The 17,803-nt window shown below is 51.3% G+C and overlaps 5 protein-coding genes across 5 annotated transcripts; 2 read left to right on the forward strand and 3 right to left on the reverse strand.

The window, feature by feature from the left end:
• Positions 1-3,674: 3,674 nt before the first annotated feature.
• On the reverse strand, positions 3,675-3,947 carry CCM_07609 (uncharacterized protein; the record flags this gene model as incomplete). The annotated part of the gene is made up of 2 exons (XM_006672750.1): positions 3,675-3,737; positions 3,831-3,947. The coding sequence occupies 2 exons, from the start codon at positions 3,945-3,947 to the stop codon at positions 3,675-3,677; spliced, it is 180 nt and encodes a 59-aa protein (XP_006672813.1).
• A 2,186-nt stretch (positions 3,948-6,133) lies between these two features.
• On the forward strand, positions 6,134-7,297 carry CCM_07610 (transcriptional activator of ethanol catabolism AlcS; the record flags this gene model as incomplete). Its single annotated transcript, XM_006672751.1, has 5 exons — positions 6,134-6,309; positions 6,418-6,608; positions 6,686-6,811; positions 6,881-7,056; positions 7,130-7,297. The coding sequence occupies 5 exons, from the start codon at positions 6,134-6,136 to the stop codon at positions 7,295-7,297; spliced, it is 837 nt and encodes a 278-aa protein (XP_006672814.1).
• Positions 7,298-7,682: 385 nt separating this feature from the next.
• On the reverse strand, positions 7,683-10,281 carry CCM_07611 (DNA repair protein Rad1, putative; the record flags this gene model as incomplete). Its single annotated transcript, XM_006672752.1, has 6 exons — positions 7,683-8,160; positions 8,732-9,548; positions 9,602-9,768; positions 9,944-9,979; positions 10,037-10,091; positions 10,143-10,281. The coding sequence occupies 6 exons, from the start codon at positions 10,279-10,281 to the stop codon at positions 7,683-7,685; spliced, it is 1,692 nt and encodes a 563-aa protein (XP_006672815.1).
• A 350-nt stretch (positions 10,282-10,631) lies between these two features.
• CCM_07612 (histone acetyltransferase GCN5) lies at positions 10,632-12,176 on the forward strand (the record flags this gene model as incomplete). Its single annotated transcript, XM_006672753.1, has 3 exons — positions 10,632-10,653; positions 10,708-11,063; positions 11,124-12,176. 3 exons carry the CDS (start codon positions 10,632-10,634, stop codon positions 12,174-12,176), a joined length of 1,431 nt encoding a protein of 476 aa, XP_006672816.1.
• Positions 12,177-13,288: 1,112 nt separating this feature from the next.
• CCM_07613 (uncharacterized protein) lies at positions 13,289-14,359 on the reverse strand (the record flags this gene model as incomplete). The annotated part of the gene is made up of 1 exon (XM_006672754.1): positions 13,289-14,359. The coding sequence occupies one exon, from the start codon at positions 14,357-14,359 to the stop codon at positions 13,289-13,291; it is 1,071 nt and encodes a 356-aa protein (XP_006672817.1).
• Between the last annotated feature and the right edge of the window lie 3,444 nt (positions 14,360-17,803).

A 17,803-nucleotide genomic window follows, 5' to 3' on the forward strand; every position in this document is an offset into this window, starting at 1 on the left:
TGGTGGGCACACGTTTGCTGTCGGGGCGCTAATAATAACTTATAAAGGATTTTTCAAAAAAAAAAAAAAAAAAAAAAAAAAAATACGAAAACGATTGCGCACAGAGGAATTTGTCAAGCAAGAAATTGCGGGCAACAATGTCTGTGAGCGAGCACGGAGAGGAAGAAGAAGAAGCTGCTGAAGAGGTGTGGGGGAGCGAGGGGATTGATATCGGATTTGCCGGGGTGAGGGCTGAGCAGCATGGACGGTGAGCAGGTTGAGACCTGGCAGCCAACAGGGAAGGGTAATTCAGGTGGAAAAGGTGGAAAGTTTATTGGGCTGGGAAGGGAGGGAGGGTGGGCAAGGGCAATGATGAAGATGATATGACAATAATAATAATAATAGAGAGTTGATAAGAATGAGAATAATTTGTAGACGGATGACTGCTGACGTGGTGAAGTGGTGGCTGGTTTGTCTTCTGTATGCACTGTAAGTACTGGAGCAGCTGGAGCAGTATAGGGCCGGGGTGGCCTGTACTCGGTACACTACCTTGTACTAGTAGGTACCTGGTAGTGAGCGATGCCCAGTACGGCATGTCGCATCGACCCCAACCCCGGCCACCAACAGTCTTCAGCAGGGGCGGTGGGCAAACGCCACCTTCTTACCTAGTAGGTACTAGTTAATGCAATGCTGCTTGATTCTTGACTGCCACATCTTGGCTGACTTGTGCCTCATGTTTGTGCCGAGTTAGCTAGGTAGGTAGGTAGGTACCTATGTACACCCACTGTATGTAGGTACATAGGTAGCCAGGGAGCTCACTAGCCAACGTTGTTCCTACCACCACAAGGGATCGGCAATGCCAGGTCATCACGAGCTTGTTTTCCCGCCATCGACTACCTGTTTCTCACTATGTTGCTGCCTGGCAAGCTAGGTCCACTAACTACCTATCAGTTACCTTACCTACAAGTACAAGTTCTACCTGTCGCGACATTGTTCATCTCCTACTCTATTCGTCATGGCTCATCGCCCGCCCTCATTTCAGTGCACAACATTTACCTTTCTCCGTACTATTGATTCTTATTTGTCAACTCTGTAATTTGTAGTACTCCGTAGTAGTATTGACAAGTCCCTGTCTGCTTGCTCGCGACACAGAGTTTCCCCGCCAGCCGGTGAGGATTTGTGGTGGGTGTGTGTGACGCCCCATCGCCCGCCGCAGCGCCCAATCGCCACGGTGCATTGCACTCTAACAATAGCTTTTATTGTAACTAACTAATATTCGTCAACTAGTTGAAGCAAATGTTTGCCTCTGTTGGGACAAGGGTGTGGACAAGTGGTTGGCTCGAGCACATGTGAGACCCTGCCGCCCGCATCGTCTTTTTCTTCTCTCTAGCGATTGTCGAGGTGCGACACCACAAGTGAAGCCGAGGTAGCGACGAACTGTCTTGGACTTTTCATAATTAATTACTCCAGAGTGTGCTTCTCAAAGTCAACTCGACTCTATTACTCCGCAATCTCTCGACTTGCCAGTCACTAAATTTGTCACGTAGGCATCAGCGACAGACGGTGCAGCTGGCCCGTGCTGCCTGCCTGTCCAGCACAATCATCATGTCTCAAAGTGTCCAGGCTGTTGACTCGCCGCATTTACAGTAGTTACCTAACAGAACAGTTGGATCAGCCATTATTTGCATTTACTCGGCGAGCAGATATTCGTTTCAACTTTTAGTTAACTGGTCAACATGACCTTCCCGATCAGGCCGCTGGAATACCGCTCACACTCACCACAATAAACCTGACGCAACGTGACCAGTGCCAGGCAATCACTAGTTAACCAGAATCGCCGAGACGGATGCCACACCATATCATCAGCAAAACCTTCTGCCGACATTCCCTCGTCGCATGCTCGTCTGCATCGTCTGCATGAGGCTACGTAACACCAGACGACAAAGAAATCAACTAGTAGGCTCCTGCGGGATCCGTCGCTCTTCTTGGAAACCTGTACACTCTTGCGATACCACCGCGGAATCCATGGGGGTCGTGCCTCTTCCTGGTCTCATTCTCCCGGTGATTCGCTTTGCCGTCATCTTTCTCACTCTCTGCCGGGAACGCTGGCGAGATAATCACAGTCAAGGCTGACGCCACCCACACAACTGTCACACGGCGCAGCCTTTCCTTGCAGGGGGGGTGCGCCGAGAGCTGACTCAGGCTGGTTGGCGAATAGTAAAGATGGTTGGGCGAGTGGCCAGAAATGTTCCAGCAATGTGCAGCTGCTGTTTTGCCAGAGATGGACGATGGATGCCTAGGCCATGTACCAGTACCAGGGACATGGTTGCGGGAGCCTGCCTGACCATCAACAATCCAACAATCCATTCTTGGGGTCCGCGATCTAGCCATGACCCCATTTATCCTTCCAAATGAGGCTTTCAATCCGCCGTTGCTTACTTCGTGCTCCCTACACGTGCATCATCCCGGATTGCCACAGAGCATTCTTTGAGCGAACAAACTGTTGACAGATGGCCCTAACCCTCGGAATGGCATTGACCTCAACACGGCCATCTTGTAAGGCGGACATGGCATCCCGGTCCTGTCCAAAGCCGACCAGCTCTAGTATATCAACTGTCCCCGAGCCGGGATATTCTCTATCGGCGTTGCAAGTTGCCATGCTCAGCATAGTAAGCTTGCTGATATCTTCGCGAGGTCGGCGATTAGCAGCTCAGGTCGACGACGACGATAACTAATGTAGGACTCGATTCTATGTTTGCCAAGTCTCGGGTAACTCTTGCTCGTACAGTAGTAACAATAAAAAGCGTAGCTCTACTGACTGATATAAAGTGCGTGACAATTTGCCACATTTCGCCAAGACCGATGGATCTACATATCCCGTCTGATAGTCTTCATCAAATTTTCGACAATGTATCGCATCTCAGCTTCTCTACCGATTCTTCACTACACGACGAGCTACAAGCTGGGTCTGTGCAAGCCGAGCCGTGTTCAAACAGCACCCAACCACATTCGCATACGCACAGCGCTTGTGCCATGACACGGCGTTGCACATAACCATGCAAGGAACTGAATAAGTGAATTGAAACAAATAAAAATAACCGAGCCCTGTGAAGCTAGTACCTATGCGCGGGGGCTCCTCATAGCATGGACAAACGGTCTGCATTCCAGCCTCCGGGTTTCATCAATGCCATTACATCAGGGGTTTGACAAGTCATCCAAAGAAAAACGTCGGAAAATTTGAGGCTATACAAGCTACTCTGATTTCATCTGTACTAATCCTCGTACCGGCCACCTGGATGAAACTCGCAACAACACCCACATCTGTAGAAAAAGCCCATTGTTGGCTTTGTTTGACATTCATCCGCCCCAACACAGTTTGCATGTATGGCTTGGCCTTCTAAAACCGGCCTTATTCTCAAAAATTACAGTTGTATAATATAGCAAGGTTCTGTTCTTCTCAAGACTTGCACCATGTCCTGCTATTCCGCCCATAGCACAGGCACAGACACTGAACATTTTATTGGTTCTTGTAAAACATGTACTTGAATTCTGATCTCATTGGAGTCCTCAAAGATTCACCATTGACCCCATCTGTAAAGTAACTATTGAGAAAACCAATACATCTTCAACCTTACCCACAAGTGCTGCTCTGCGAATTAGTGACTGATCTCTCGTTCACGGTGCGCGGGGTTTTCTCACCCCAAGATTCCTCCGAGAATGGGCTTCGCCTTGTCTCTGATACACTTTTTGCCCCCTTTCTGCAATTCAAATTAGTGCCTGGAATTTTGGGGTTATTGGCCCTTGCTGCCGCCTTGTTGAACGACAGAGGGCCTCAGTTCGTGTCGACTCACGGAGAAGAGACAGTCGCCGGCATCAAAACAAATGGAACCACCACCGCCAAACTGAGGGGCCGGTGCGGCCATTGCCGCCGAAGCGAAAAGAGCCAAAATGACAGAAGTGATGCGCATCTTGAAAAGTGATGAAAGACTGTGTACTTTTCCGAGTTTCTCAAGGTAGTCCTGTCATGTACTCGTCAAGTCGAGTAGAGTAGAGGAAGAAGCTCTATATTTAACTAAAGAGTCTTGAATGCCCATATGATTTACCGCCTCTCCTTTTCTGAGTACCGAGGCTGGAACAATTGAGCCTTTGCGATATTTTGCACATATGCTGTGGTGTACATGCAAGGGCACCAAGGAATCAGCAGGAACAGGGGTATTTCTGCAGGTTGGCGTTGCTTTCTACGCAAGAATTTCCATCCTAGGAAATAACTACGGCAAAAATGAATAAAACCCACCAACAGGACAGCGCGTTCGAGGCGCGGGGTCACTCGCCGCGAATCGAGTGCAGAAGGCGGGGAGGAGCGCCGGACCAAAGTAAGTACATATCGCCCTGGACATGAGTGTTCACAACGCTATGGTAGCTGAAGTGAATTAATCAAGATAGATAGGCCACTAATGCCCCTTCGGTGTTTCTAATACATGGCCCGTGATCTCGTGTCCCAGAACAGGCTTGTATGTATAGGGTGAATTGTCTTGATAGATAGACTCGGGCGTTTTACAATGATGCTTCCATGAGAGGCTAGGAAAAGTCGGCATTTTTATCTGCGACTTCTTTTTTTTTGTGGAAAACTTTTAGACTCAAGGCATTTCTATCACTGCGGCTGTACTCGCCTACACTTGCCTCAAAACACAACAACGCCTATTCTGTGCTGGTGCCGACGTGGCAGACTACGATGTCTCATCCAGAGTCCAAGTCCGCGCTTATAATGGTAGCGGCGAGGAGGGATTTTCTGTGAAGTGGACGTTTTCATTCTTTTACAAGTTTTGAGGAGCGGGCTCTAGAGATCTGAAATGATGAGTTTGAGTTTAATTGAGTATAAAGTGAGGCTTCAACTAGCCATTGATATAATGATACTCAAGGACACAGCCAGGGATTGTCACGCGGGAATGGAACCCATATGTACATCTGTCCCGTCTTTCCACCCTCTAGTTCGGGATGTAGTCCGCCACTTGGTGTCCAAAATGAAAGATTGAAGGACTGCTGTGCCAGTGTTGACGGTTTCCTGTTGCAGAAGCCTAGTCAATGCAGTGTCGAAAAATCAATATAGTTCCTACCATGTTCCATGAGCAACAAAATATTTGAGAAGTCTTACTGGACTATGATGTCATGGAAGATTTGTCTTTTCGTCGCTTCAAGAGCCATCCGGTAGAACGTTCAAATGGTGGCTGTTGAAATTATTTCGAGATAGTACCATCACAAAATGACAACTCCAATGGATAATAATGTGTCTCCAACTACGTCTAAGGGTTTAGATACGTGAATAGCAAACAAGAACAAGGTTATATGTGCGGCTGGTACCATTCGTGGTAGCAATTATCCCTGTTGCGTTCCTAGGCGGGCGGGCTTAGTAAAACAAAACCAACAAACAAACAGCGACAAATAAATGAACACAAAATACCCATAAATCTCATTATCGAGCGGCACTCGTTGCCAGCCGGACGTCTTTTTATAAGCACGCCGTAGCGAAACTATGAGTTTCGATCAAGGCGCACGTCTCTTCTTTCATCTTCCCCTGTGAGATGCGTCAGTTCTCGATCAAACAAGAGCAGGTAAATGCTCAACTAAAGCAGGGGTTCCACTGCAGCACAAGGTAAGCTTTGGTGGCGACATAGATCTTGTATTCCGAGAAAGCAGTTCGCTCCATCTGGTAACTAGTCGGTTCCGACTCATTGTATAGGTAGCCTAGCGCCCGAGATCTGCTCTGCTTTGTGGGGGAACTAGAGATTCGGGATACTCTTAGTCGACAAGCTAGCCATTGGGAACTTGAACGGACTTTGTACAGTCGCCATTGGCCCAGCGGGAATGAACAGGTCAATTGGACTATAGTATATCGCCGAGGACAAACGTCAAACCACCGCACAACCGGAACTCCACGCGAGCAAGCAAATATGAGAGTCTGGGGCACTGATGAGTGATGGGTGGTTCTGATATTGAACGATATGATATGTCGCAGCTCCCCGCCCGTTCGAACCTGCCGTTGATGTACCTTGCCTTGTCTTGCGATCAAGCTAGCCGTGTAAAGTAGCATATGGTGTTATTCTTCGTTTTTTTTCCACAAATTTGTTTTCGATATACTCTGTCGTTTCGTCCAAAGATGTCTTCCTATGATACAAAAGGCTCCGACTCTGCGTCGACGCAGCACGACATATCCTCTCTGCAGCCCATTCAGAGCGTCACCATCACAACCGAAATGTTTGAAAAGCTCTATCTAAACCCTGCGAGCCGCGTCCAGGGCCATCTCCGGCAGACCTTTGCAAACCCAACCCCGCTGTAAGAAGTCGAAACGATGCTGTTCCGCTCCACCCATCGCTGCGAATGAAGGAGCGCAACGAATAAGCGCAAAACCCTGGTACTCGGCGACTAACATGAATGAAACAGCCCGCTTGTCGGGTTTCTTATTGCGTCCGCGCCTCTCGGCTGCGCGCTGATGGGCTGGCGGGGTGCCGGCGGCGGCGGCGCCGCGACCATTGGCACCTTTTACTTCTTTGGCGGCGCGCTTCAGCTGATTGGCGCGATCCTCGAATGGATTCTCGGAAACACCTTTGTTTATATTGTTTTTGGATCGTTTGGTACGTTGGTGGCATAAAGAGGCAGGAATCAAGCCCTCGGGCCTCAACAATGGAACCGCTGACAACCAAGCGGTTAGGTGCCTTTTGGCTCGCCTTTGCGATAACCCTCACTCCGTTCTACAATGCCGAGGGCGCCTTCACGGCCAATGCCACGACGGCTGCGGAAAAGGCTGCTGGGGAGGCTAGCTATCAAGCCAGCTTGGGTACGGTCTTAGTTGCAGCCCCCATCGTGCGAATGGCAAACTTGATTCTGACTTGGGGTGTGTGCTTAGCTTTCTTCCTGCTCTTCATGGGTATTCTAGTCTTCATGTACCTGATTTGCGCCCTTCGGACAAACGTCGTCTTCTTTGCCATCTTCTTTTTCCTCGACATTTCCCTCTTCTTGCTGGCTGGCGCGTACTGGAAGGGCGCCACAGGCGACATGCAGGCATTTCACAAACTTCAAGTTGTATGTATCAAAACCATTTCAGTTGATCGATTATTTGCAGGGGAAATAAAATGCTCATCTATTGGGTATCTAGGCAACCGGCGCTTTCGTCTTTGTCTTTTGTGTATTCGGATGGTATCTTTTGTTCGTCCAGCTCCTCCGCTCGGTCGATTTTCCTCTGGATCTTCCGGTTGGTGATCTTTCTCGACGTCTGTTTGTTCGCCGCCAGAAGGCACCCGAGGATAGGGAGCTTGCCGTGTAAGTCTACCAGAGACAGTGCTTTCTGGACTTGCAAGTGCTTGCCAGTGTTGTCAAGTAATATTCCTCAAGGACCGCGGGTCTTGGTGCTCCCACAAGTTTCAGGGAGTCCATCAGTCAGGATTTTGAGAAAGGTCGACAAGCTAGTGGCGCAGTAATGGTATTCCATACATCAATACCATGCTGGTGTTGGGTTGCCATGGTGCGCATTCAGGTCACCGACTGCAACCGTTGACGTGCTTTGAGATTAGATTGTGTGACGGGTTGATAAGTTGTTGTGTGAGGTGTCGGATGGTGGCATGTGAAGAGGTGTGCAGATTCCATGCTCAAGGTATCGTGGTGTAAGACGCCGTTTCTGGTTTGCGAAATGGCGGCAAGTGTATAATGTCTCAAATAATATAATTAGCTTCTCTTATTGAACGAGAAGTTCCAGTCTTCAAGAAAGAAGCAGCTGCATGCTGCGGCATTCTCGGTTTCGTTGGAATCGCCGTCTGTTTCTCCAAAGGTAGAGCGGTGTCGTCTGCGGCCGTGGACTTGGCGGGATGCCGCGACGGCTTGCGGATTCCCATGCATGTTTTGAACCACATTGACGCACCAGACATAACATGTTCTGACCAGGTACGAAGTCCCGACGGCTGATGTTGTGTCAAGTTTGTCGTGGCTCTGTGCAGCACAACGCTCAAGGAAGAGTCCATATTGCCGGGTGTCTGTTTTCGTATCCTACCGGAAACGAACGGGGAAAGAGATACGGCCAGCAGATAATAAAAGGCCGCGCTCCCTTGCTGTTCCGCTTCTTGTTCTGGACCTGCGTGATTTGTCTTCTTGGCGACTCGCAATTCAATATATTGGTCGGAGCTGACAGGGACGCTGGAGCAAGTTGTAAGCAACGAGTATATTGGCAATACAATAACACAGAGGCGCAGTCGAGAGAGTTGAATATGATGGAAATACGATGGAAATCACGACTCCAGAGCATCTGAATATAAGAGTAAATAAATAGCTTAGACAGCGCGGCGGCGCAATTTAGACTTTCGGATAGTGGTCCTGTCTCCCTTGAGGTGGATAATATAATGCCAATAGCACGGCGCCACAACACCATCCTCCCTCGCCCTTTTCAACGCCGCCATTCCAGCTAGAGCGCCATCCAGTACGACGCCCAGATTGTTGCGAGTCAGTATGTACATTGTAGCACACACAAGTCGTTCTAGATATGACCCTGACGGCCGGAATCGATCTAGCTGCCAAGCCCCATGTGATAAATCACAAGCCTACATACAGCTTGCCTCAACCAAAAACGGGCGGGAATATTGACCAAACGTTGGCTATAGTGGCTATAGATTGGCACATATTTCTGTACTAGTTAATATGTCCGTCCACATGTTGTGGTCCACATGTTGTGTAAGCATTCCATCTTGTCTTCCTTGCGTCTTCTCCCTACAGCTCTTGCTCGTCGCCCATGTCATCGTCTTCCTCGTCCTCTTCTTCGTCGTCAAGAGTCGCAAACGGAACGAACCGAAAGTCCAAAAAGCTCCGCTTACCTCCCTCAATATCAACAAGGAACTGTAGACTAAGAACTCCTTGCCCGTCGCCTCGTAAGCTGACCTTGTTCGCAATGCGCATGGCCTCCGTCGAGTTCTTGATAAAGTCAAACTTGTAGGATTGCGTCCATTTGTCTCTAATGCTGAACGTCTCCAGTAGCTCTCTACCCCGGGCAAAATCCACATCCGAGCTACCCAAGTCGCCTTTGCCACTAAACGACAGGTAGGGTGTTGTTTTTGACGTTGTGATAGATAGCTTCATTGGAGCAGTAGGCGAAATTTCTGCCAGGGAATCTAGCAGTGAGCGCGACTGCATGATAATTTTGAAACAGATATCATCTCGATCGAGAGGTATGTCGTCTGTTATCTCGGGTAAATATGTCGTGAGCCCAGCTGTGGTTTGAACCCCCGATTCCTCAATCATCACCTTGAATGGATCGCCTTCTTCCCCATAGAGCAGAGTGCACGTTCCAGATATGCCCAGCGTCTGGTTACTGAACGCATCTGGGCGATAGTTCCTCAAATTACTTCGGTATGGGTCTTGTTCAGCCTTTTGAGCACGCGCCGCGACATCCACGGCCCCAAAGATTTGAAGGATTTCGAGAAAGGATGAAAGCGGTATCTGAAAATTTGGAAGTTCTGTCGGCGAGCCGTCTTCCGCAGGGGGCAAATTGACAGAGTATGATGAGAAGAGTGATTTGTTGAGAAATGCGACCCCTGGAAATAGGTCAGAACACGGTCGCCACTCGCGCAACAATCGCAACGCTTACCCTGCATTACCTTCGCGTGGTCCGCCGCGAAACGGAGTCCTTCTTCGGTGATTTGGACGTGAACTTTTGGAGAGAAGTTGATGCATCGCAGAAGCTGGTAAAGCGGGCGCGTTGACGTCGCCACGGCGCGGAGGATTGGCTGCTTATCTGACATGATGCGAGAGTTGCTGAATATTCGTCGAGAACTTGAGTTCGGCAACCGTGGAAAGAAAAGAATGCAGAAATTAAACCATGAAAATCAAATCTAGTTGGCGCTCAGTGGCCTTTTGGTCTTGTGTTCCAGCTATTGTACAATGTGTGCCGCTCCGACTTTTGCAAGGGCGAGGGGTATCTTAGACGTACACTCCGACCGCGCAGAACATGTATACAACACCGTATCTAGAGGAGGTTAGTTCACGGGTTGGCTCAAGACAAATTGAAGGCTTTTCGACTTACGCCAACGCCAGAGATGCCGGGATGCCTACTGTGAACACGTTGACTAGTGAACGGTCTGAGGTTGTCAGCGTGGAGTAGCATCTGTCATATGAGTACCTTGACTCACTCAATGCAAAGACACCAGTAGCAGTGACTCCCAAAAGGAGCAGAACGAAGCCAACGAGGAATTGGCTGCTTTTGCCAATGGTGGGGAGAAATGGACTGCCAGCAGCAGCTAGCCAGACCTCATGTAGCGATGAATCCATGTAGTATGGCTTGATATGTTGTGCGAGCTCGGTTTTGGAACGAGGACTCGAGATATAATATCGCCGCGCGCCGTCACCGTTTGACGAGAGTGATCAGAGCTTCGATTCGTTAACTTGTCGCAAGGAGATGATTTGAAGAAGCTCCCAATGCACGATATGAATGCGTGTCCCGTTGGTGCCAAATAGGACTAGCGCAAGCTTGTTCCTGGGCCCGGCTCATAACGTAAGCACGTTGGCCCGCAAATCGCGAACGGAGCTCCGCAAATGCGACGCCGGATCGAGTCCATCTTCGATAACTACATTGTTACGTTTTTGATAATTGTTGGCTTGCGGCCTTGGATGCCTGCGAAATGTCAGACCTTAAGGAAGATAGTATGTTGTCTTGCTTTCGAGATCAATGCGCGATATTGACCCATGTATTCGCAGTGAAGCGCAAAGCCGAGGACGACCTACCCTCCCCCGCCGCGCCAAAGCGCGTAAAGCACAGCGATTCCGAAGAGCCCCAAGATGATCTCCTGGAGGACAAGGATGAAGAGCAAATCGATGCGACGATAAGTGTACGAGGCGGCGCTGACGGCGACGGCGACGAGGCCGAAGCGGACGACGGCCCGCACGACGATGAAGAAGAGGAAAAGGAAGATGGTGGGGATGCGGACAATGACGATGAAGATAAAGACGAGGACAAAGATGGAGCGCAAAATTTCAAATTAGAAGACGGTGTTGATTCAAAGACGGGAGATCAGTCAGCTCCTGCACTGAAGCGCATTCCGTTCCCGGACAAGGTAAGCCGCAGACACTGATCTGCCTTGTGCTCCTCTAGCTAACTACCATGCCCAATATAGCCGGGCGTCATCGAAGAGCGAAATGGCGAAATCGAGTTTCGGGTAGTCAACAACGACGGGGGTCGCGAATCGCTCATCGTCCTGACCGGCCTCAAGTGCCTCTTTCAAAAGCAACTGCCAAAGATGCCAAAGGACTATATCGCGCGCCTCGTCTACGATCGGACACACTTGTCGATAGCAATCGTCAAGAAGCCGCTCGAGGTCGTCGGCGGCGTCACATTTCGACCGTTCAAAGGCCGTCGTTTTGCCGAGATTGTCTTCTTTGCCATCAGTACCGACCAGCAGGTCAAAGGTTACGGCGCGCATCTCATGTGTCATTTAAAGGACTACGTCAAAGCGACCAGCGATGTCATGTACTTCCTCACATATGCCGATAATTACGCCATTGGTTACTTTAAAAAGCAGGGCTTCACAAAGGAGATTACGCTCGATCGGAGCAAGTGGATGGGCTACATCAAAGACTACGAAGGCGGAACCATCATGCAATGCTCCATGCTTCCGCGAATACGCTATTTAGAAGTCGGGCGCCTGCTCCTTAAGCAGAAGGAGTGCGTCCAGGCCAAGATTCGAGCCTACTCCAAGTCGCACAGAGTGCACCCGCCACCCAAGGAGTGGAAGAACGGCATCAAGGAAATCAACCCGCTCGACATCCCCGCCATCCGGGCCTCGGGCTGGTCGCCGGACATGGACGAGCTCGCGCGCCAGCCGCGGCACGGCCCCAACTACAACCAGCTGCTGCATCTGCTCAACGACCTGCAGAACCACAACTCTGCCTGGCCGTTCTTGGTGCCCGTCAACCGCGACGACGTGGCCGACTACTACGAAGTGATCAAGGAGCCCATGGACCTGACCACGATGGAGAACAAGCTCGAGGCCGATCAGTACCCGACACCCGAGGACTTCATCAGGGATGCGACGCTCGTCTTTGACAACTGCCGAAAGTACAACAACGAGAGCACGCCCTATGCCAAGTCGGCCACGAAACTGGAAAAATTCATGTGGCAGCAGCTAAAGGCAGTTCCGGAATGGTCACATCTGGAGCCAGAGAAGTAAAGGCCAGTACGGATACTGGTGAAAACCTGGTATTCGAGCGCTGCCATTAGCCACGCCGCTTACCCCCTCCCTTGGGTGTACATTTTTTTTTTCGACAATTTTTTTTTCCTTGTTGCGCCTCAATTTCGCGGCCTGTGTTTTGTATAATTTCTTCTAACAAGCAGGCTGTCTCACATCCCTCTAGTTCTCTATACCCTGTCAGAGCTGGGTCTGCGGCGTTTAGAGAGGCAACGCTGTTAAACGACACCAGTGGGCTGCCGAGTTTGGAAAGGTACCTTCATTCAAGGCAAAGTGAAACACCAGTTGCCTTTTTCCCGGTGTATTTTATTTTATTTTCCATTGTCTTGTGTTTTTATTGGTTCAGGGGATCTGGGATGGTGCAAAGTCTGGGTGATGGGTTCAGTTTACATGATCAGCGGGCGTTCAAAGGCTGGACGGACGGCGGGATTTTTGAGTTTTACAGCAAATACCTTAGACACGAACAATGATTATTTTCCTTGATCGCTCAAGGCTTCCGACCGGCCCGGGATCGTATTCTGGTCAGTGCTTTTGGTGTCGCCCGAGTGGTGATGCAGCACACCGATCGAGGTTTGCTGGCCGAGGCGGATACAGTGACAAATGCGTGGTTACACATAACCTGTTCCAGGTCTCGACAAAATGCACGGTTGGGCCAGGTCATGTCCTGTCAGAGGCAAACATATTGTGTATTTGTCTATAAGACGTACTCATTCCAGATGAATAGTAAGAATAAAAAGAAAGACCATAGAATCAGAGCTCAAACGAAGAGGTTGTCCGCCTTTTTGCCTCGTTGCTTCCAAACTCAATAGAAGGAACCAATCGCTATACAAAAAGTAAATAACATTAAAATCATCCCAAGGCTGTGACAATGTATGCCGATAACTCCAAAATTACTCAAGTGAAATAGAAAAGAAAATAAAGAGATCCGAGTGCAGACCCTCGCTGCCGGCAGGAACTCCAACCTCGCTCCATCAAGGCCAGCGCATGGCATAGTCTATTCGTTTTCGTCGTGCATCCTTGCTTATATTTTGGTAAATCTTTGTTTTTTGTTTTTTTCCTTGTTTTTCTCCTTCCCCGGGCATTGGCATGAACGCTCATGCACTCGGGTTGTTCACCGCGCCGGTGGTGGCGGTGCCGACCTGGCGGCCGCCAAAGAGCCAGCCGGCGGCGAAGCGCGGGGTGGCGGCCGTCAGCTGGCGGCGGAGCGCGCGGGGGGTGGCAGCGAGCTCCGGGTGTGCGGGATCGTTGCTGGCAGAAGGTCCGGCCGGGGCCTCCTCGCCGCGGACAACCTCGCGGAGCATGGGCTGGAGGAACTCGGGCACGTCGGACCACTGGCCGGCGCGGGCGAGGTCTAGCATGCCAGTGGAGACGAGGGCGGCAGGGACGGCCGACGGCGAGGACGCGCGGTTGCGGCGCGGCGTCGTCTCGGTCATTTGCTCCGTGACGACGGCGAGCTCGCCCGACTCGAGGGCCGTCTTGAGCCACTCCTCCCAGGCCTCGTCGAGGACGGCGTTTGCGTCACCGGCGTCGCGGCGAGCGGCCTGGGTGCGCAGGCGGGCGTTGAGCTCGACGCCGACGCTCTCGAGCTCGTCCTCGCTGTCCTCATCCTCGTCGTCCTCATCGTCCTCGTCGGCAGGCTGGTACGGCGGCGTGGACATGCCGCTGCTGAGGGGGCTGTCGCTGAGCAGGCTGGGGCTGGGGCTGGGCAGCGCCTCCTCCGCCTCCTCGGCGGCGGAGGCATAGGCCGGGCTGCGGGCGGCGGTCCAGCGGTTCGACGCCTGCCAGGTCGGGAAGCCATCGGCGGTTGTGTCGGCGATGACGGCGCCCTGCTCTTTTTCGTACTTTTCCTTGGCCCACTTGGTGCCCTCCCACTTGGTGAGGCCGGCAATCTCGAAGCGGGTGAGGCCGAGGCCGTCAAAGGCGCGAAAGAGGCGGCGGTGCCAGGGCCAGCGACTGAGACGCATGCGATGCGTCGGGTGGGCGTAGTCGAGGCCCGGGTACTTGGCCTCGGGGGTCTCGATGTGTCCGTAAAAGGCGTGCGTCTCCTGGCGGACCTCGGGGATGAGGGAGCGCTGGAGGAAGGACTGGAAGTTTTGGGGGTCCGACATCTTGGGGCGGGGGAAGAGCTGATCGTAGACGATCTCTTCAGTCGGACGGCCCATCATCTTGGCGGTTGTTGTGTGTTGTCGTTGTTGTTCCTTTTGGTCGAGGTGAGCGGTTTTGTTCCGTGGTCGGTCGGCAGTCGCCAACTCGTCGTCAAGGGGAAGGGGGGGATGTCGACTGGCGTGCTGCAGAGCGGGAGGTTTGTTGTTTTGGTATTAATGTTTGTTGAGTTGCGATGTGACGGTTGAGGAGAAAGACAGGATAGAGTTGAAAGGGAGCGACGAATGATGGGCCAGACGAAGCTGGAGAGCAAGGCGGATGGTAATGATATAGGCAAGAAATAAAGGAATGGGAGACCTTTCCAGGGTTGTTCAAGGCAGGGGATGGTCTGGCTGACTGCAGTAGGGTTGACTACCTGTACCTAGTTACAGTAGAAGGAGCGGAGTAGTAGTAACGATAGGCAGGGACATGCTGATGCAACCCAATGAATACCTACCTTATTAGGTACTAAGGTAGGAAGTCGACTTGTCCCCAGTGTTTTAGTATGGACGCACATGGGTTCGATCTATGTGGACAAATGGCCATGGCCCTGGTCGCGTCTCACGCTTCACGCTTTCAGTTCCCTCGCTTCTACTGGCCCTTGTAACTAGTCAAGACTAAAGACTAAAGACTAACGGAGTACCAGACACTGACATGCGATTGACCAGATGTCCATGCAGACGACCTGCACCTTGGGGCACCGAGGTAACGTCGATACAGGCAAGGCAATGAAGTGGCAAGCCGTGGCTTTTCTTTCCCCTGAGCCAACAAAACCTTGCTGAAGATTCTCTCCGGGTGGCTGCCCGAGCTGCTTTGACTTGGCCCAAGAAATGAACTGATCAGCCTCCCCGCGCGGACTGTGTGACTGTGCGGCGGCGCGAGTACCGTCTGCCTGTTACATGGGAAAAGGCCAAAGAGCCCCAGAAGAAGGAGGGCCAGAGTCCTCGGACTAAAGTATTGCTGCGACAACGCCCCGGATAGCTCAGCCCCCCCCCCCCAAAACCACTAACTATACTAGCAATTGGTTCTAGCGCGACGCGACTCGATGCGGTTTGCTCAGAGAAAGAGTAACACGAGTGAGACAGAGTGGACGGTTTGTAAGTCGTAGATGTAATTTTTTGGAGCTACTAAACTATAGGCATGAAGACTGCAAATCCCAAAGACAAGACTGCAAATCATTGGGCATATTGCTGTGAGATGGAAGCCCGTGGATTCCAATCCCCAGCCAGTCATCATCACCGCGGGTGGTAAGCTGACACGAGGTGACGAGAGTGGCTCTGAAGAGACAGACAGACGGGTGCTGCTGATGGGCCCTGCGTTGCCGCCTATTTCGGGTATGAATTGCGCACAAGATCGGGATAGAAAAGGGCAAACAAAGGACGGGCTGCATCTCAGACATGCCGTGCGTGCGCCTTGCACACATGTCTTGCTCGGAAATCGTCACAAAAGCCAGCCATTCAGAAACAAGACAGCCGGATTGTTTAGTTTCTCTCCCCCCCCCCCCCAAACTTCTCTTCTTGCCACCCATGAAACAAGCTTTTTGGCTGCTAATGAAGGAGAGAGAGGCGCCCCGGCCAGAAAAGTACTTTCGGTACCACACGTGGCCCGGACGTCCCCCGCTCTCCTCGTCTCATGGCACGTCCATTTTGCGGGCCAGGCCAGGCCCCAAACGCCCCAAAACTCTCTTCCTTCGTCCCTGCTTTTTTTTCTTCTTCGTCTTTTTGTTTCCTTTCCCTTTCCCTTCCTCGCTGCTCCCGTCTCTCAACTCCATTTTCCCGTTCCGGTGCGGATAACTACTGCCCCTCCTCCTCCTTCCCCATCCGCGACCAAATACGGACGGCCGCCGATGCTACCGTGCTCCGTAGTAAGCCTCACGCGCAGGCAGTAAAAGACTGTTGCCTCGCTAGTCGGAGGAAAAGAACACCAAGAAGCTGCAGCGCAATATCGTACAGTAGCGCATTTTGAACTCAGGCAGGGGTGTCACAGATGTGAGAGTAAGCACTGCTCGGTACCTACCTATGGTGTTGCCGTTGCAGTGTTTTATCACCCCCGCCGGCTTGTCTGACAAGGGCCGTTTTGCGATGGAATCAACTATTAGTTAGTTACGGCATTACCATTCATTTCGACATGTCGTCTATTCATCCCTGAAAAGCTGTAGCCACAACTCGTTCCATCTTGATTGCTGCCTCGGTGCCCCTCCTCCCCTTCCCATCATTGGTCCTCTATGGAGCAGATTTTATCTTCATCACATGCACCGACAGGTCCTACGATGCCGAAAGTAACCTGGGGCAACCCTTTTTTCTGAGAGTGTTGCCACGTTGCTGGGCTATTCCACGTGCAGCGTCTCACATTGGATCTCGTTGCATCTTCTGGGGCTATACTACTCTGTCTATGCCCATTTGTCTATACGGTATTATACAAGTAGTAGCTGCAGAACGAAGAAGCATGTATGAATCCGGGACGGAGAGAGTTCCGCGTCTCGCTCAACCCGCACCAACTAGGGAAGAGCCATGGCGGAGAAGGGCCACGATTTCGGCTCCGAGGGCAGATCTCTTTCCTTTCCCAATAAGGTTACCACATCGCCGCACGGGAAACCCCCTTTGCAATCGGCCGATTTTGGCCATCTAGTGGTGGCTTGTTGACCGTTTTTCAACTACGAACAACTACCAGGCTATCTTTGTCTTGTCTTTCAGGTATGCTAGCAGTGAAATAGTGTACCTGTTCGTTTCTGGCGCCACCAATCATCTATTTCCTGAATGTCTACGTCCATCCTGCATCCACTTGACCACAGTCACATCATTTCTTCATTGTCTGGTGCATGCCGCTTGAGATTCTCTTTTGCGTATCTTGACCTAAATAAGCATAGTCTGCCTTTCTCTCCTTCAACATCATTCCCGACTGCCGATGGGCGCCACTGCCGCAAGAGGCACACCGAGAACTCTCCTTGGCAGAGAGCAAGATGCGCGACGAATCACGAGTGTCAAACCATCCCCATGTTCCCTTCACCCCCGTCTCTTTATTTATTTTGCTGACTGGCGCTGCCCATCATGGTCGGCGACGCCGAAGAGCCCACAAGCCCGTACAGACGGCTTTCCTGGACCTTGGTGGGTGCGAAGCTCCCTTCTACCCCCCCGTAGCTCTCCGGAATGCAGCTCATTTCTGATGAATGGCGTTCTTCAGAACAAAGTAAACCCATTCTATCGAAAGCTAGCCCTGTCAGCTCGGTAGCGGATGTGCATGTTCCGCTCCTGAGGTCCGGGCTTGAGGCGCCTCTACGGATGGAATAGCGACGACGCTCATATTGCCTGATCTTCCTTGAAATTCCATCAACGCGTTGCAACGCACTTATCATCTGCGATTCTAGGACTCATGTCAGAAGCCACTGTGTTCGTCCCAACCCCGATGATGTAAATGAACAACGCAGACTGCATCACTGCAGGCTCTAAGAAAAGGGCTTTCATCTTCAG

This window comes from Cordyceps militaris (genome assembly GCF_000225605.1).
Source record: "Cordyceps militaris CM01 unplaced genomic scaffold CCM_S00006, whole genome shotgun sequence".
Taxonomy (NCBI): domain Eukaryota; kingdom Fungi; phylum Ascomycota; class Sordariomycetes; order Hypocreales; family Cordycipitaceae; genus Cordyceps; species Cordyceps militaris.